At 42.1% G+C, this 20,721-nt stretch overlaps 1 protein-coding gene across 1 annotated transcript in view; it reads right to left on the bottom strand.

Moving 5' to 3' along the window:
* The window catches only part of trpa1a (transient receptor potential cation channel, subfamily A, member 1a), a gene marked incomplete at both ends in the record, with an annotated part of 132,351 nt that overhangs the window by 46,821 nt on the left and 64,809 nt on the right, over positions 1–20,721 (bottom strand). Inside the window, 3 exons of the mRNA XM_084327736.1 lie at positions 9,780–9,939; positions 10,568–10,638; positions 19,290–19,391. Coding sequence (XP_084183862.1) covers positions 9,780–9,939; positions 10,568–10,638; positions 19,290–19,391 — 333 coding nt within the window. The remainder of the gene's footprint in view (positions 1–9,779; positions 9,940–10,567; positions 10,639–19,289; positions 19,392–20,721) is intronic.

Below are 20,721 nucleotides of genomic sequence, written 5' to 3'. Positions count from 1 at the left end.
GGATTCATTGAGACCCAGAATTCTTGCTGTAGATATTTCATGGTAAATTACATCGAGATATGTAAGAAACCAAACTTTACGGCACATTTTTTCCGGTTGAAACCAGCGTGATGCGATCAGCTTTTTGGCTACTGTGATACCCGATAAAACCAATCTCTTTAGCTGTGGATTCACTGCAAACTCAAAAACATCATTCAATAGTAATACCGAGGGGTGTACAGGTATATTCCAAGATACGAGTTTTGATATTTGTTGGGTCACATCTTTCCAGAATGCCTTAACTGGTGAGCAGTCCCAATACATGTGCATAAATGTCCCTTCGTCCCCATTTGTACATTGGGTGCATTTGGAATCTTGTTTAAGCCCCATTCGGCACAGTCTTATAGGAGTCAAGTATGTCCTGTGAATATAGTTAAGATTGATTTGTTGATGATCCGGGTTCCTTGATGTAAGTCGGACATTTGCCCAGGCTCCTTGCCAATCAAAGTCATTTTCCAGGTCTGGTATATCCCTCCTCCAGACAGAGTCAAGTTGGAGGGTTTCATACGAGGACGTTAGTAATTGATGATAAAATTCTGAAACAAAACCTCTCGATGTCTCTCTTGCGTAGAAGAATTTGTGGTATCTGTGGTGTTCAATTGGTCTGTCTAATGGAACACCGTGAGACTTCAAACATAGCTCTAACTGTTTGTGAAAAAGCCATGTGGACTTGGTGAGATACATTTTTTTGCGTATTTCTTTATCACTACAAAAACCCTGTTTGTTAAAAACATCCCCTAATGAGTGTATGCCTTGCTCTTCCCATATAGGGAATCTTATAGGTCGTTTTCCAATTAAGAGTGCATTGTTATTGAATAAGGGAGTATGATTGTGCCATTTTTGTGGGTTAGGATTATTTTTTTTGTGATTCACGCCATATCCGGATCGCATGAGTAATTATGGGGCCAAATTTTCGTTCACAGTGCTTGATTGGTAGTTTAGTGTATGCTATGTCCTTCAGTCTATGTGGGGCTACTATGTTTTCTTCTATTTTTCTCCAGGATGCTAATGCTTGGGAGTCAAACCATGTTGTCAATGGACTTAATGTGTACGCCTTAAAATATAGGAAAAAATCTGGAAATGCCATGCCACCATCTGCTTTATTTCTCTGTGCGGTGGATCTTTTTATACGTGGTGGTTTGTTATTCCAAATAAATTTGTATGTGGAGGAGTGTAATCTTTTCCAGTAACCCTCTGGAGGGGGTAACGGTAGCATTGAACAGAAGAAGTTGATTTTAGGTAGTACATCCATCTTAACTATTGATATCCGTGCTTGTACTGTGTTTTTAAGTTTTGCCCATCTATCAAGGTTGTCTTTGATTTTGTTTTGGATTTTTGTGTAGTTGTGCTTCACCGTTTGTCTTATGGTAGGGAATATTTCCACTCCCAAGCATCTGAAATGTTTTACCATCGGTATCTGTCCTGGGAGGGTTGTATCTTTTTTTGCAGGGGTGTTAAGTGGAAGGAAAGCCGACTTCGGCCAATTTATCTTAAATCCCGATAAATCACCAAAGTCCTCAATCAACTTGAGCAGATGAGGCAATGTGGTGTTGGGGTTTTGCATGAACAATATTACATTGTCCGCATATAAACACATTTTTTGTTGTGTGCCCTTGATTACGATTGGTTCTATGGATTGGGATTGTCTTATATATTGTGCTAAAGGCTCTAATGATAGATTGAACAGTCCGGGACTAAGAGGACAACCCTGTCTGGCAGAGCGTGATACCGGAAATATTTTGGAGATGATTGTGCCTGTTGTAATCATGGCCGATGGGTCTTTGTATAATACTTTAATCATATCGATGAATCCTTTTCCTAACCCCATCCTTTCTAGCACTGCCCACAGATACGACCATTCCAGCCTGTCAAAGGCCTTCATAGCATCCAGGGACAGCATCGCCTTAGGTATGGTGTCCTCCTTGTCGGCATCAAGTACGTGCAGTATTCGTCTTATGTTCTCAGTGATCAGGCGGCCTCCTATGAAGCCAGTTTGGTCCGGGTGAACTAAAGACGTCATATGCTTTTGTAATCTGATGGCTAATACCTTAAGAGTACAGTTTGATATCTGTTCCGAGGAGGCTTAAAGGTCTATAACTACCGCACTCGTTGGGGTCTTTGTCTTTTTTAAGGAGGACTGTTATGAGTGCGTAGGTGTTTTTTGAGAGTGTTTTTGAAAGTGGGTAGTGATTCACATTCCTTTACAGCTTTAGGTAGGGCGTTCCACATTGATGTGGCATAATTGCGAAACGTGTTTAGTCCCTTGTTTGAGCCGAATCTGGGTTTTACATGATTTGTGGAGCTCCCTCTGGTGTTGTGATCGTGGTATTCACTGGCCTTTGGGAAGTATTTTGACATGTACATGGGTACCTTGGTCGCGTAGTGTATCTTGTAGACCAGGCCCATTGCAAGTTGCTGTACTCTGTCATCTACTCTAAGCCATCCTAGGTTGTCAAAGTGGGCAGGGGTGAGGTGGGTTCTAGGAGTCAGGTCAAGCAGTAGTCTGACTAGCTTGTTTTGAGATGTTTGTAATTTGTTTTTTAGTGCCTTTGAGGTACTTTGGTACCATGAGGTGCAAGCATAGTCGTAGTACCCTTGAATGAGTGCTCCTGCTAGAGTCTTCAGGGTATTCTTGTTTACCAGAGAGGAGATCCGGTACAAGAATCGCGTTCGTTGGTTGACTTTTTTTATTACATTGGATGCCATTTTGTCACAGGAAAGATTAGCCTCTAGGATGGAACCCAGGTAGGTAATTTCATCTTTCCTTGTGATAATATTGTCACCCACTGTAACCGAGAAGCCGTCGGTCTTGCTGAGTTTGTTATTTGAACCGAAGAGAATGGACTCTGTTTTGCCCATGTGTAATGATAGTTTGTTGTCGGCGAGCCATATGCAGATTTTGCCTAGTTCCGAGCTGAGGGCTTTTTCAACCTGTAACTTGTTCTTGTCAGAGACCAGCAGGGCTGAGTCGTCCCCAAACAGGAACAAGTTGCAGTCACAAGCTGACGACATGTCATTTGCATAAATTAGGAATAGTAGCGGTCCTAGTATGCTTCCTTGTGGAACACCACAGCTCACTGTGAGGGGGGGGATAGGGTACCGTTTACCTCCACCATCTGTTCCCTCCCCTCCAGGTAGGATTGTATCCAGCTCACTGATAAACTATCAAAACCAATTGCTTTTAGCTTCACGTCATACAGTGTATAGTGTCACCAAAATCACTGCAAATCAGCAAATGGTATCCTATTGGTTATACTACAACACTTAGATTTGAAAAAAATGCTTTTTCATAATTCTGGGGATTTTGTATTGGAAAAAAACATTAATAATAATAATAATAATTCATTTAATTTATATAGCGCTTCTCAATAACCCGAAGTCGCTGACAGTAGTCGGGAGCAGGGGTACAAACAAAGAGACGAAAGCAAAGAAACAAAACAAAACAACAAAGAAACAAAAACAAAGGAACATGAGACCATGGGGGGAACGGGGGAGACAGCCTGATGGCACAAAAAAAAAGACTAGAGACATATCGATCAGGTTGGAGGGGAGGGGGGGGTTTAGGGGTGGGGGGGGTTGAAGGCAAGGGAGAACAGGTGGGTTTTGAGGCGAGCTTTGAAGGTGGAGAGTGTAGGGGAGTCTCTGATGGACTGGGGGAGGGAGTTCCAGAGTCGGGGTGCAGTGCGAGAGAAGGCCCGATCTCCGAAGTTTTTGAGCTTGGATGTCGGGACAGTGAGGGAGGCAGTGGAGGAGGACCGGAGGGAACGGGTTGGGCGGTAGGGGAGAAGGAGATCAGTCAGGTAGGGGGGGGCCAGGCTGTGGAGGGCTTTGAAGGTGAGGAGTAGTGTTTTAAAGTTAATGCGGTGTTTGATCGGGAGCCAGTGGAGGGAGTGGAGGACAGGAGTGATGTGTTCGCGGGACCGGGTGTTAGTGAGGAGGCGGGCGGCTGAATTTTGGACCATTTGCAGTTTATGGAGGGAGCGGGAGGTGATACCAGTGAGGAGGGAGTTGCAGTAGTCCAGGCGGGAGGAGATGAAGGCGTGAATGAGGGATTCAGCAGCGGGGGGGGAGAGGCAGTGACGGATTTTTGCGATGTTGCGGAGGTGAAAGTAGGATGTTTTGACGATGGAGCGGACGTGGGGGTCAAATGTCAAATTAAATATCTTCACTCAGAGTGTAGTGTCACCAAACTCACTTAACAGATCAATTTTTTGATTGAGGAAAATAGTATAAAATTGTTCACTCTTGTACACTGTAGTACCACCAAATTCAGTTAAAAAAAGCATTGCAAAATCATCACAGTAGAAAAAAAAGATTGCACATCGGCGGAAAATATTGCACATGAACCATTATTGCATTATTGCACATGTCCCAACATCTGTCATATTGCACATACAAGTATAAATTATAGTGAGGTGGGTTGTAGATGTGGTGGCAACAATAGGGGGCGGGGGGGGGGGGGTGATTGTTCAGTTCAGTGATGGCTCTCTGCAAGAAGCTGTTCTGCAGCCTGGAGGTGGAGCTTTGAAGGCCCTGTATCGCCTCCCAGTTGAAGGCCCTGTATCGCCTCCCAGATGAAGGCCCTGTATCGCCTCCCAGATGAAGGCCCTGTATCGCCTCCCAGTTGAAGGCCCTGTATCGCCTCCCAGTTGAAGGCCCTGTATCGCCTCCCAGATGAAGGCCCTGTATCGCCTCCCAGATGAAGGCCCTGTATCGCCTCCCAGTTGAAGGCCCTGTATCGCCTCCCAGATGAAGGCCCTGTATCGCCTCCCAGTTGAAGGCCCTGTATCGCCTCCCAGATGAAGGCCCTGTATCGCCTCCCAGTTGAAGGCCCTGTATCGCCTCCCAGTTGAAGGCCCTGTATCGCCTCCCAGATGAAGGCCCTGTATCGCCTCCCAGATGAAGGCCCTGTATCGCCTCCCAGATGAAGGCCCTGTATCGCTTCCCAGATGAAGGCCCTGTATCGCCTCCCAGTTGAAGGCCCTGTATCGCCTCCCAGTTGAAGGCCCTGTATCGCCTCCCAGATGAAGGCCCTGTATCGCCTCCCAGATGAAGGCCCTGTATCGCCTCCCAGTTGAAGGCCCTGTATCGCCTCCCAGATGAAGGCCCTGTATCGCCTCCCAGTTGAAGGCCCTGTATCGCCTCCCAGATGAAGGCCCTGTATCGCCTCCCAGATGATTAGTTTGCACAGACTAAAGACAATGCCTAATTTCCTCTACGAATGGAATGTAACACATTTCATTCACAAGTTTTGTGTGAATGTATCTGAGAACGTATTTGAACACACTTGACGACCTGAGCTATTGTTATGCAAGGTAGGCAGGTGGGTACTTAGCGAGTTGGCGCATCAGTCGAGTGCAGCGCATTCCTCATGAGGTTTGGTGTGAACGATGGTCTGACTCAGGCAGAGCACCGTTCACACCAAACCTGTGAATGTGATTGCCATGAATTGTTATGCTTATGCAAGGTAATAATAATAATAATGGATTGGATTTATATAGCGCTCTTCGTGACACCCCAGAGACCCCAGAGCGCTTACAGAGTCCATTATTCGTTCATACACAGTCATACCGGTGGTGGTAAGCTACAATTGCAGCCAGAGCTGCCCTGAGGCAGACTCACGGAAGCGTGGCGAATAATCATCGCCTACGGCCCCTCCGACCACCACCAACATTCATTCACATGCATACACATTCATACGAGGCAAGTAGGTTAAGTGTCTTGCCCAAGGACACAACGGCAGTGGGATGGACATGGGCTTGAGCGGGATTCGAACCACCAACCCTTCGATCATTGGACGACCCGCTCTACCCCTGAGCCACGCCGCCCCACTGCCCCCCAAGGTAGCCAGGTACACGCGACGAGTCGAGTGCAGCGCTTTCTTGCATGCACGCGCTTCTGCTCACAAAAGCTTGGTTGCCCGGTGTGCAACCCCGTCCCATGAGCAACGCACCTCACACCAACACCATGGAACTAATGACCAATTTTACAACGTTCCCTGTCAGAATAGTCAGTAATTTTATATAGTGCTAGCTAACGTTTCAACATACTTGTCTTGTTCCCCATCAGCACTGGCAAATGCACTATTACTAAACTAGTTACAGTAGGTTGCTAGCTACATCTGCTTCCACGTCTTGTGTTGAATGTCAGACTGGGACTTGACATGACATTACCAACATCTTTGAATATTTATTTTTTATTTTTTTATAGTTGACCAATGAGGTCAACAGGCTACTACCGGCAATCTATGTCTGTAATAATAATAATAATAATAATAATAATAAAACAAGAATAAAAAAAAATAAAAAATGTAATTACAAAAAAAATAATAATAATAATAATAATTTTTATCTTAGGGGGGCTAATATTACATTCAGCCCCCCTAAAAAGGGTCTAGAACCGGCACTGGCTTGCACACAGATGGTTATTTTTGAAAATGATTTTGTTTATGGAATTCATTCTTATATACGTATATAAAATTCATAAAAAAAATCAGAGTTGATAACTTGACACTTTAGGGCAGGGGTGTCAAACTCATTTTCACAGAGGGCCACATCAGCATTATGGTTGCCCTCAAAGGGCCAAAGACCGTATAAATGTTAATGTAATGTAAAATAAATGTAGCTACACATTTACATATTGTTAAACATGGTGTTTCTGTATTTATTACTTATTCAAGTTATACATATTGCATATTCATTTGCATAAATGTAAAAATATATGTTAGCTTATGTTATTTTAACAAATAATTTTAGTTTATCAGAACCCCATATTACTCCACCAATCAATGATCAAACCATTCAAGTAAATAACAAAGAAGAATATCATCAAATACAAGCTATGACATTAAGTTTGTTCAAAACCTTTTTGTCACAGTCAAGAGGGGCAGAACTAACAACTGTGAGCTGCAAAGAACACGTGGGACAGATGTAGCAGATGTTACAAAAACAAATGGCTGCACACAACCTTGCAGAGGCCATACATCCAACTAATGGAAGATAGTTTAATTAACTTTAATTAACAGATTGCAGAATGGGTACAGTACAGTACAGCTCAATACACACAATTGTTAAGGGGATGCAGACCAGAGAAAGACTTTCGACTTGTTTACATCAGGGTCCCCCATTTTCAATTCGTAATGAAATTGCTATTATGTGTCTGCATGAACACACAACTGTAACTGTACTCAAAAATAACAAAATAAGGGTTGTCTCAGTTCACAACTATATTGGTCAAGTTTTGGGTGGGACTTGTTTGCGTCCCTACAGCTTCTTATTCAATTGAGCGAGATGCTCGGTTATGTCACACAGCCAGTTTGCATCTGACAGTTCAGACAATATTTCCTCAACCCTTTGTTACCTATTCCGCCTGGATCTTTTTTGTATTTTGGGCTGTAAAATTGTCAAAGAATGTCTGAGGAGTAAGTGCTTTTGGCTTTTTTCCTTTGTTACCTCAGATGTTCAACATACATGTATGTGTAAGAATGTGTAATAACTAAGGCTGTCAAAGTTAAAGCTTTATTAACGCATTAACCCACAATTATTTTAACACTGCTATTTTTTAACCCAATATTAATTAATTTTTTTTTTTTTTTTTTTTTTTTTTTGAGCTCTTGGGGGGCCACATCAAATGACGTGGCGGGCCGGATTTGGCCCGCGGGCCGTGAGTTTGACACCTATGCTTTAGGGAGTACAATTAACACTCCCAAATAGTAAAAATGTAACTTGGAGCAGTGTTATTTATCTAATCCCCTTAGTGTTACTTTAACTCTGTTTTGGAGTTAAAGAAGGAACTGGCATAGTGTTAAATGTTTAACTATTTTACAAGTGTTAATTGGAGCTATATAAACCCTGAAAAAGTGTTGAAATCAACTCTGGGAGTTAATTCAACACTGGTCTTTTTGCTGTGGGCCGGTCCTTCAATGTGTCCAATAGACTGCTGCAGTCATTCTAGTCTGTAGTGGCCAGCGTCCTCTTCTATGCTGGGGGCGCTACATCAACTCAAGGGACACATGATGTAAACAAGACAAACGTCTTTCTCTGGTCTGCATCCCCTTAACAATTGTGTGTATTGAGCCGTACTGTATTGTACCCATTCTGCAATCTGTTAAATAAAGTTTTCATTCATTCATTCGTTCAACAAACTGAACAAGCTGAGCTCTGTGGTGGGAGTCGAGCTGGTCAGACTAGAGGTGATGACAGAGAGGGGGATGAGAAGGAAGCTGGCTGCTATCTGTGTTATCGAGACATGCACTATATGGTACCTACTGCATATCACTACACTATCCACTACACTATCCTGGAGAATCCCTCCCCCACCCCTTCTACGAGGATAACCAGTAGGATAACATTGATGTGTGTGCAGTGAGTTTGGTGACACTACACTCTATAAGAGTGAAGATATTTAATGTTTTTTTCCAATACAAAATCCCCAGAATTATGAAAAAGCATTTTTTTCAAATCTAAGTGTTGTAGTATAACCAATAGGATACCATTGATGATGTGTGCAGTGATTTTGGTGACACTATACACTGTATGACGTGAAGTTATTGAATCTTTTTGCAGTGCCTCTTTTCGGTGTTGCACTTTTTAGACGATCCCTGGCTGCGCACTTGCCTCGTCAAGGCCGACTGCACATATAGATCAATTATTATTATTATTATTAAATGTACAGCTCCGAGGCCGGCTCGCCTCGTTTAGGTGAAAGTAAGGTTGTAGCTCATTGTCTACCTTACTACGATAGGAAAGAGGTGTCTTTTGTGTTTTAAAAACATTTCGCTTAAGAATTATTGACGCGGAAATTCGAATCTGTGAATATCTTTCTAACTTTACCTAAGTCTCCCGATTCCGATACAATAAAGCGAGTCTTCATCACAAATCATATTCTCAAAATAATCTGATCGGCAGATATTATTGCTGGCGGACCTATTTCGGTCTGCGAGCCGCCTATTGCCGACCACTGCACTGAACTAGGATATCTGTATAACGTGCGTTTAGACAACACTGCTTGGGACAGACCACACAGGTTATTTCCATATTATTAGGCTATTACTTCACATAAAATATCATGTCTAAATGAAATGCACAAAACAAAAAATGTATGTATCATAACGTTACCCTGGTATAGATCTGTATGCATGTATTTATGTATTTATTCATAACGTTATACATATTCGTTAACGTTAGATCGTGCATGGCTTTTACATTGAAAAATGTACTTGTCACGTGGTTCCGTTCTCCATTCTTCACATCAAAAACGAAAAACGAACTATCAAAACGTACACGGCCCATTATTGACTAATTTTTTTCATTTGATTCTGATACCAAAATACGAAAAACAGGTCCGTATTTCAGTTTTTCCCCGTTTTTTCGATTTTGGTTTCAAACGGAAATAGGAAACACCTCGTATTTCAGTTTTTTTTTGTTTTTTAGTTTTTCCTTTTGAAACGAAAAACGAACTATCAAAACGTACACGGACCCAGCTGGTTGAATGCATAATATTGAGCAAAATTTCAACCATTTGACATAAAAGTTTTTTTTTCACACATTTTACATTTTCACACATCATATGTTTTGGGTAAATTTTCAATATTGGACGTTTAAAACAACAACAACAACAACAACAACAACAACAACAACAACAACAACAACAACAACAACAACAACAACATAGAAATAGTCAATTTATTACGAGAATGCCTGCACAAAGAATGGATGATATGAGAAGCAGTAATGTGATACCTGATGGAATGGCTTGGTGACCCTCTGAGATGTGGAGCTGTTGGTGGTGCTGTTACTGATGATCTCAGGCCTCAGTGTGACGATGAGATGGGTTAGAGGCAGGATGCCCAGGGAGTAGATGGCCAGGTTCAGCAAGTGAGCCACTACTCCATAGGATTCCCTGGTAGTGAAACAAACAAAACAAAAATAATGTTTTATCAGATATCTACTGGACTCTATGCTATTCATTTGTATTCTATGCTACTCATTTCATTTATACTCTACTGTACCATACTTTACGTTACTAATTTCTACTTAACTGTATTTTCTACTCTCTACTCTCAAGCTCAAGACACATTCAGCCTTTTTTGATAAAAATTAAAAATAATTTTTTTTATCTGTTTTGTACCTTCCCCATGCAGTTTTTAGCATCTTTGGATCCTTCTTTTATTTTATTCGTTTACAGTACATGCATTCAACAATTTCATGGCTGATTGTGAGTGGTGTAAATTATAGTATTTGGGAGTATCTATACTTTACTTATATTTATTATAACTTTCACTTTTACATCATTACATTAAAAATAAAAAAGTATATACTTTTAGTCCACTACATTTAATGAATCAAAGCATAATTCTCTTCAATCACTCCTACACATGTTGTTGTAGAAGAAGATCAACCGGGGCTCTCGTCAAGACAAGCTGAAGAATATCTTCCACAAGACCAAACAGATGGCATTAGCAGTACAGCTCATGAGAATTTTAAATATTGTATCAAACATTGCTTTTATTACCAGTAAATTGCCTCACCATTTCCTCTCTAGATATTTCTTGCACAGTGGATGTGTCAACAGCTCCACACGATTAAACTCCACCATAGTCTGATAAACAACAGCAAGGTCAACAACAACCAAAACAACAACATCATCATCATCATCATCATCATCAACATCATCATCATCAACAACAACAACAGCACACTGTAAACCTGCATGTTCAAAATAATCAATTAGTTTGAGTAGGGTATACTCAATATTCTATGAAAGTTCTACTAACTTGAATGTCTTGAGTTCGTGTGACGTGTTCTTATGTTTTGAGTAAATAAAACTCAGTTTTTGATTGACTTGGAACTATTCACTTATTAAGTAGTATAATGTAAAAGCATAACTTAAGTACAACTTAAGATAATTAAGTAGATACAGACTGTAAATCGCATGTTCAAAATAATCAATTAGTTTGAGTAGGATATACTCAATATTCTATGAAAGTTCTACTAACTTACACATGTTGAGTTTGTGTGACTTGTTCTTATGTTTTTATTAAATTAAACTCATAGTTTTTGATTGCCTTGGAACTATTCACGTATTAAGTAAGTATAATGTAAAAGCATACCTTAAGTACAACTTAAAATAATTAAGTAAATACAGAGTATTGGTGGTTCAGTGGTAGAATTCAATAAAGGAATATCTTATCTTATCATATAAAAAAAATATTTTCCACTAATTTCTATGTTTCAACATTACTGTCTGATGCAGTAACATTAGTGTGATGATGTGTGCATGAAAACACGCAACCTGCATGTTTCCCAGATAGCAAAAGATATTAATTAAATGTTGGATTTTGGTCAGATTGGTTATTTTTGGTTGAGGTTGAAAAAGCTATGTTGATTCAATATTTAATTTCAGATACCATTTCAACATTTGAAAAACTGTTGTTGAATCAATTTAGTATAGATTCCCCCTCCCCTCCTCCCCCTCCCCTTCGAGAGGGTAGTCCTAAGCAACTCACGAGACCTAGAAGATCTCACAGGACTTGAGGTATTCAAAGTAAACATGGCACGATAGTGTCTTCACTGGCTTGACAAATAGTCCTAGTGTGAGCCAAACTCCTTGGTAAGGTAAGTCCTTGACAATATAATGTATTATGCCATTCACATACCATAATCTTGCTGTCATCGTTTGACTACATGCTACTTTGTGAATTATTACCGTGGTGTACAGTACAGTGCAGAACGAAGCTTGTTAGCATTGTTAGCATTATTAGCTAGCATGCTAGATACTAGTTAACTGGTAAGTGAGTTCTTATGGGAATAGTATGATCCCGTTCAGATACCATCACCGGGCTGTTATCGTTTGACTAAATGTTATCTCTGTGCCGTGGCAAATAGTTTGTAGCTTGTTTTAGCAAATAGTAGTGCATATTATTACAGTAGCTAGCATGCTAGCTAACGTTAGTCCGCCATTTTGTTTTGTGATTAAAATGTACATTTGTAATAGTTGCATAAGCATTGTTGTAACCAGTGTTAACAAATACTTTATTATAGTTCAATTGTGTTAAACTTGGGACACAGCCATGGCTCTATATTTTATTTCGTTTTGTATGTGAGGCATTTTAGCTTGAAGTTGTTGTGTTGCATTGTGGGTCTTCAGCTTGAAGTTGTTGTGTTGCATTGTGGGTCTTCAGCTTGAAGTTGTTGTGTTGCATTGTGGGTCTTCAGCTTGAAGTTGTTGTGTTGCATTGTGGGTCTTCAGCTTGAATGAATGAATGAAAACTTTATTTAACAGATTGCAGAATGGGTACAATACAGTACGGCTCAATACACACAATTGTTAAGGGGATGCAGACCTGAGAAAGACGTTTGTCTTGTTTCCATCAGGGTCCCCCATTTTCAATTCATAGAGACATTTATGACATACACAACATACATGACATTTATGGCATAGGGACCTATAGGTATTTAGTACTGATACATTTGTGACATAAACGGTATTCAAATATACAGTACTGTTACCCCTAGATCCTGACAGAGTATATACATATGATGGGGAGGGGACTGTACTTCAGGAGGGGGTGGGTGGATGGGTGGGTGGGAGAGAAATATGCATACGGCGGGGAGGGAATATATACATGCGGTGGGGAGGAGACTGTCTATTAGGAGGTGGTGGGGGTTTCGGGCATTTACGGTGGCCAGTTTCGAATTGCAGCCTCCCGTAGGTGCTCTTTAAGAGCGGTTTTGAATGTGGGTAGGGATTCACATTCCTTTACAGCTTTGGGTAGGGCGTTCCACATTGATGTGGCATAATTGCGAAACGTGTTTAGTCCCTTGTTTGAGCCGAATCTGGGTTTAACATGATTTGTTGAGCTTCCTCTGGTGTAGTGGTTGTGGTATTCACTGACCTTTGGGAAGTATTTTGACATGTACATGGGTACCTTAGTCGTATAGTGTATCTTGTAGACCAGGCCCATTGCAAGTTGCTGTACTCTGTCGTCTACTCTAAGCCATCCTAGGTTGTCAAAGTGGGCAGAGGTGAGGTGGGTTCTGGGGGTAAGGTCAAGTAGTAGTCTGACCAGTTTGTTTTGTGATGTTTGTAATCTTGTTTTAAGCGCCTTTGAGGTGCTTTGGTACCATGAGGTGCACGCATAGTCGTAGTACCCTTGAATGAGTGCTCCTGCCAGAGTCTTCAGGGTATTCTTGTTTACCAGAGAGGAGATCCGGTACAAGAATCTAGTTCGTTGGTTGACTTTTTTTATTACATTGGATGCCATTTTGCTTGAAGTCGTTGTGTTGCATTGTGGGTCTTCAGCACAAAGGAATCCCTTGCTGAGGGCAAGATGGTTTTCTGTCTGCTCAGACTCAGAATACTTAATTAACATGATATGTGCTTCATAAAAAACAGATATTGTTTATCTGGTTTTGGTTATTTTGCACAGTAAATACTTATTCAGGCCTACCTGCAATTCAGCATTTAATCCAGCAGGGCGGCAGTGATGTTCATTCTGCCTTTTGTTATATATAAAAAATGGGCCTTTGAAAGACTGACATTGTAGTGTCCGCTTGTTGCTCCCCAATGAATCGACAAGCGTCCACGATGCACCCGCAATTAATTATCTTACTCAGTCCCAAGGTTGTGATGTTGAATGAATTGAATGTCCAAAGTTGCTCCTCTTACGGTTTACAGGGTTTATTGTTGTCCAAAGGTAAATGATGGTGAATGAAGGGTTAAATCAGAACAATTGTCAAGTGCTCCATTGTCAGTTCCAAATGGTGAGACAGGTAGAATAATGTATCCTCATCACAGGTGCATGGGATTACGGTAATTAGCTAGGCTATTTATAGAAGAGGGGCTATAATGGAGGCGGTGAGCCCTCTATGGCTCAAACATAAATCAGACACTATACTAACCAAAATAATAATAATATTAATAACCAAAACACTCATATGGCCTTGACAGACATATTTGAACTTCTAGCTCCTGCTACTCTAAACATATATAATATACACAGTCTTGATAAATTGCATACAAGGTTTTTTGAATATTTTGATTGTCTTCTTTTTAGAATTCGCTGGCAATCATCACCACCCCCAAGGCTATCAAGGTGAGTTAACTAACACATTCTCAAATCATGTTTTGTTTTTACCACCAGACATGCCCTAGGTATATGGAGCTAGGTACACTTGCTACTGTATATGGTGCTCATTGATAACTACTTTGATGGTGCTTATTTCCTTTATTTTGTTAATTATGTCGCTCTTTCTCTAGGAATGCCAATGTATAACTCCAGCCCCTACCACACTGCCATTGTATCAGCTCAGTAAGTATTATCTTTCAATTCAATATTGTCTGTCTCTCTCACCCCCCACCCCACTTCAAACTTCACACCTTTCTCTGTGTTTTCATCTCTGTCTTTCCGTCTCTCACCCTGACCCCCTCCACTTCACACAACATCTACATTGCCAAAGCCTTTGTCATTTGAAGACACAGCAGTGCTATGTCTGTCTCTCTCTCTCCCTCTATCTCTATCTCCCTTTCTCACTGGCATAAAAAATTGATTGTCGTATTCAATATTTCAGAGATTCTTTGCCAGAGGAACTTGAAGCCATTCCCGAATTACCACCAGAGACCAGCAGTTGCACGCAGGCCGGGACTGCCTGTAGCGTGAGTTGAATTTTATACACAAGTTCACTGGTGTTTATTCTTATATAAAACTTCTCTAAAGAGGTATGTTTACCTTTGCATTGATTGGCGGATTTGTAACTGAAGACATTGGATCTTGCCTGCTGTCCCATTCAAGTCCCAGGTTGTAATGACGTAATCATGACACTTAGTTGATTCTGAGTAGACAATTACTTGTTGCATCTGGGCTCATAGTCGTCTACCTATCTTACCATTATAGGAATGACCACTACACCGTTGTGCCAATAGCGGCCGAGGGAGGGAGAGTTTCGCAAGTTCTTTGTCATTCAGACAGATTCTCCTATCTGCACCTATCTGACACGTTATTCTTATATAAAACGTCTCTATATAAATAAAGAGGTATGTTTACCTTTGCATTGATTGGCGGTGTAGACTCCTTTACCTATAAGCCTACTGCGAGGGGCAAGTGGGCTGGCTTGAGTTAGACGCGTGCTTGAAGAATTCAATGTCCAGAGTGCTCGTATCATTTTCGATATGCCAATCCTTTTATTGACCATTATCAACCAAATAATATAATACAAAAAACTCTTTTCCTAATTACACTGAACGCCGACCTATACGGCACATCAACACGAACACGGTCAAAAACTGTTTGGCTATCCCCTTGCACACCTGCCGCTCGTCACCCACTGATCAGTATAAATGGGTAACCAACCCCTGTGGTGGTTGCCATGGTGACTGAAAATGCCACACCTCTGCACCGTGGGTACAAATAAAATGAAATAAACAGAAAGGCTTTTTGGCTCCAACACACCGGCCCCTAATTGAGAATGGCAGGAGGCCAGGAACAATTCAAAATAATATTTACGTAATGGAGCCAATATATTCATAAAAAAGAACTCAAAAAACAATTATTTGAATTAGAAGCTTTAAATTGCAGCTTCTTGAAGCAAGCAAAGTTTAGTTACTGGTCTATCCAGTGTGCTCGTTTTTGTCTTCACTCGTGCAGAACGCACCAGTCCTTTCCTGTCGGGATAGGTCTCCAGGACTCTTCCAAGTAACCAGGAACCACATGGAGCTGTAGCGTCTGCGATCAATACAATGTCTCCAGGGACAAGACTTCGTCTCTCCTTACTCCACCTCTGCCGCTCCTGTAGCAAAGGTAAGTATTCTCTCAGCCAGCGTTTCCAAAAAAGGTCTGAGATGTATTGGACTTGTCTCCATCTCCTTTTGAGGTAGAAGTCAGACTTCTCAAACAATCCAGGTGGCAAGATTGGCATTCTTTTCATTGTGAGAATGTGATTGGGAGTGAGAGCTTCCAGATCGTTGGGATCTCCAGACAGCTTAGTTATGGGGCGATCATTAAGAATGGCTTCGACTTCACACAGCACTGTATGAAATCCTTCGTCATTCAAGGTTTGCTGGTGTAGAACTGATGTTAGTATTTGTCGAATCATCCGTATGATGCGCTCCCATGCACCTCCATGATGAGAGGCTGTTGGTGGGTTGAAGCTCCACTGAATTCCTTCTTCCAGAAAAGCTGATTGTATTTTGCTGTGGTTTAAAGCAGCGAGAGCTTCCCTCAACTCTCTTTTAGCACCAACAAAATTGGTTCCATTGTCCGATCTTAAATGAGAGATGGGTCCTCTTCTACAAACAAACCTGCGTAGAGCATTTATACAGGAGTCCGTATCCAATGAATAAGCGACTTCCAAATGGACTGCTCTACATGCCATACAGGTGAAAATGACTCCATAGCGCTTTTCAAAGGAACGTCCCCTCTTGACCTCAATCGGGCCGAAATAATCAACTCCAACATTGGTAAATGGAGGAAGATCAGCAACAATTCGCTCTAGAGGCAAGTCTGACATCTTCTGCTCACCCAACTTTCCTCTATGGCGTTTGCAGAAGACACAGTCAGACAGGACCTTTCTTGTTGCTGCATTGGCACTAGTGATCCAATATTTTCGGCGCAATCTGGAGAGAACATGGTTTCTCCCACCATGACCCATCTGTTCGTGGATGTGCTTTAGTATGAGAGTCGATACATGGAGGTCTTTCGAGAGGATAACAGGATGTTTAGATTCCTCAGACATTGCTGCCCTACTCAACCTCCCTCCAACTCTAAGCAAGCCATCCTCCAGAATGGGGTCCAGTTTATAGATGGGACTGTCTTTCTTTACTTCACCCTTTCCAGATGTCAACACAGCAAGTTCATCAGGGAACCTTTGCTGTTGAGTGAAGCGAATGATGGCAGACTCAGCTGTAGAAAGATCATCTGGTGTTAAGTTCTGGTTTCCCAATGCAGCTCTACTTTGTTGCATTTCCTGTTCCACTTTGTCTGCATCTTCATGACTCAGTTGGTTTCTTTTACGACTCATCTCCAATAGAGTCTTTCGTAATTTCAGGATCCAAGCAACTGACCTTTTCAACATTTTCCAGTCAGAAAAGTAGGTGATCAGTTGGTGTGTGGCACTTGGTGCATCGACAATTACTGCGTTGATGGTGAGATCCTTTTTGACCTCAGGGTCATCAGCAGCAATGTTGTACTCCAAGATACTATCTGGCCACTCTTCCTCTGGTTTCCAAAGAAACTCAGGGCCTTCAATCCAACTTCTGTTGGTCAGCAACTCATCCACCGTAACTCCCCTTGAGGCTTTGTCAGCAGGGTTCTGAGTGGTATGAATGTACCTCCACTGCGTGACTTCAGATGTTCTTCGGATGGTAGAAATCCTATTTGCCACAAAGGTGTGAAATCTCTTGTCTTCATTTCTGATGTACTTTAAAACTGAAGTACTGTCAGTCCAGAAACAAGATTTCTCAAGGCAAAGCTGAATTTCGGCTCTGAGCATGGTGTCCACACGAACAGCAAGATCAGCTGCAGTGAGTTCCAAGCGTGGAATGGTGACTTGCTTTAGTGGGCAAACTCTGGCTTTACCTAACAGGAAAGAGACATGACACCTGTTGCTGTTGTTCCATATCTTCAGATAGGTCACAGTGCCATATCCACTTTCGCTGGCATCAGAGAAGTGATGTAGTTGACCACGAATGGTTTCTCCAAAATCTGCCGGCTTGAGGCATCTTTCAATTTTGAATGCCATCACTCTTTCCAGGTCTCTCAACCACTTCGTCCACTGCTGTTGGAGAATTGGGTGAATTTGATCATCCCATCCATAGTTCCTCCTACACATATCTTGCAGTATGAGCTTGGCTGGAAGTGTGAGTGGGGCAAGAAATCCTAAAGGATCATAGATTGAGCTGACCATCGATAGAATCCCACGTTGAGTATGAGGCTGTTCTTTGAGTGCCAACTTGAACTTAAAAGTGTCTGTATCAACACACCAATGAAGTCCAAGGGCCCTCTCCACTGGCAGTTGGTCTCTGTCGAGATCCAAGTCAAGCAAATTCTTGGATCGGTCTTCCTCTGGAATGGATAGCAGCACTCCACGGTTATTGCTAATCCATTTTGTCAAATGGAAGCCTCCTTTTTGACAAACATCTGTCAAATCCTTGACCATTTTAACAGCCTCCTCTTCTGATGGCAAGCTCTTAAGACAGTCATCCATGTAGAAGTTTCTGTTGACCGTGTCAAGTACCTCAGCAGGGAAACTGTTGTGGTTATCTTCTGCTGTCTTTCGGAGGGCATGACAAGCACAGCTAGGAGAAGACACTGCCCCAAAGAGATGCACAGTCATCCTATATGCTACCAGTTCTTGGGATACGTCGCTGTCAGGCCACCACAAGAACCGAAGAAAATCTCTGTCTTTCTGTGCCACATTGACCTGATGGAACATCGCTTTAACATCAGTCATTAAGGCTACAGGTTCTTGCCGGAAACGTGTGAGGACTCCTAACAAGGTGCTGGTGAGGTAAGGGCCTTGTAGAAGCTCCTTATTGAGAGATTTTCCTCCATACTCTGCTCCACAGTCAAATACGACACGCAGATTGCCCTTCCTGGGATGGTACACTCCATGGTGTGGAATGTACCATACTTTTCCATCACACCGTTCCACTTGATGTTCAGGAACACGTTCAGCATATCCTTTACTGATTACGTCGTCGAGAAAGTTGGTGTATTCTCGGTGGAACTTCTCATCTCTCCCAAACTTCCTTTTCAGTCCAAGGATGCGTTGCCTAGCAACAAACTGATTGTTTGGCAGAGACACTTCTTTCCTTTTAAAGGGAAGCTCCAAGGTGTAATGTCCGTCTTGCAGTTTGCATGAATCAGTCATGATTTCCATGAACTTCATATCATCCCTCGACATTTCCTCTTTGTCTTCTGATGACCTTTCATTAAAATCATGGTTGTACCGATTGTTCAGCAACTCCTCCAGATTTGTTATAGAGATCCTATTAACAATAGCAGCGGGGTTGACATTCTCACTCCGCTGCTCACTGTAGCCTGATAGGGGACCATTAACGACCCACCCCAATAGGGTCTTAATGGCATATGGCCCATTGCCATGACTATTCACAACTTCCCAAGGTTCAAGCAATTTGGAGGCATTGGTACCTATCAATAACTCCACATCAGCTTGAATCCGAGGAAGGGCAACCCCATCTAAGTATGGCCACTTAGCCAACTCCTCTTGGCTAATGATGTTACTCGTGGTTACGGGCATCCTCTTCTGGGTGTAGACCTTGGGCAGGTCATAGAACTGTTTCCCAGTGAGGCTGGAGATCTCCAAGTCGGTCAGTATGTAGCTGGGCACAGATGCCTTTGGACCCATGGTATGTAAGCTGATTTGTGTTTTCCTTCCTGTAAGGTTCAGCCTTCTCATTAGGGATTCTGAACAAAATGTGTCAGTGCTGCCTGGATCTAAAAATGCATATGTTGTGATGATTTTGTCTCCCTTGCTGGACTTCACCTGTACAGGCAAGATTGACAGAGTCCCATTGCTGCTTCCGGCCCCTGTTTGTCCACATGTTTGCAAAGAGATCTGTGCGTTACTCACCAAAGGTTTCTTTGGCTGGTTTGTGTTGCTTGCTCTCTCCTTCTGATTAATATGAAGAACACTGGGATGGTTTTGGCTGCACACCTTGCAAGTCAAGCGCTTCTCGCAATTCCTGCTAAGATGTCCAATGCGAAGGCAGCCAAAACAGATTCCTTTTTGCCTTATAAAAGTAATCTTGTCCCTGTGTGTCTTCTCCTCCATCTGAGGACATTGATCCAGAGTGTGATTTTTAGAGCAACATACACAAGTGTTGGTGTTGTGAGCAGATTCATTTCTTTGCTTTGCAGGGGTTTCGATGGTAGGTACTGTGGTTGCAAAACTGTCTCCTTTGAATTTGGGTGTAATTTGTGATTTCATTCTGTTCATGTTCATAGGTCTACTTCCTGTATTTGGTGGTGTATTTTGAATGTCTCCGAAGACTGGGTCTGAGACAATCTTTACCTGGCGCTCAATGAATGTGACAATATCCATGAATTGTGGTCTGCGATGGTGTTTTTCCATTATCGAACATACAGAGACTCTCCAATTCTCTCTGAGCTTGTATGGAAGCTTTGAAATCAATACTTTCATGTTCGCTGGCATATCGAGTTCCCTCATGTACTGGACATTCTCCATAGCATTACAGCACTCCCGAAGGCAAAGAGCATAGGCTTGAAGAGATTTTATGTCTTCAGCCTTCACTAGCGGCCAGTTGAGCATCTTCTCCATGTAAGCTGCTGTGATTTTATATTCATCTCCAAAGTGTTGTTCAAGTAGGTACTTTGCCATATCATAGCCTCTGTCTGGAGCCATGTGTTGACAGCTACGCACAAGCTCTTTAGGCTGACCCCTGGTGTACTTCTCCAAGAAGTACAAACAATCACCTCTGTTTCTCGTGTTCTTCTCCACACAATGAACAAAGGCTCTGACAAAGGTTCTGTACTGCAGAGGATCCCCATCAAAATATGGAATCTCTCTTGGTGGCAGTAAGTGAGTGGTTTGCTGCTCCACTAGCATTGCTGTTATCTCATTTTGTCTTTTTAATAGGTTGCATACAACTGAGGTTTCATCGCTTTGGGGTGAAATTACAGTTGGGGTCGTTAGCTGCACAGGA

Source organism: Notolepis coatsorum, assembly GCF_963971535.1.
Source record: "Notolepis coatsorum genome assembly, chromosome: 13".
In the NCBI taxonomy this organism is placed as follows: domain Eukaryota; kingdom Metazoa; phylum Chordata; class Actinopteri; order Aulopiformes; family Paralepididae; genus Notolepis; species Notolepis coatsorum.
Note: the sequence above shows the minus strand (reverse complement) of the source record. Positions and strands in the feature narration are given on the sequence as shown.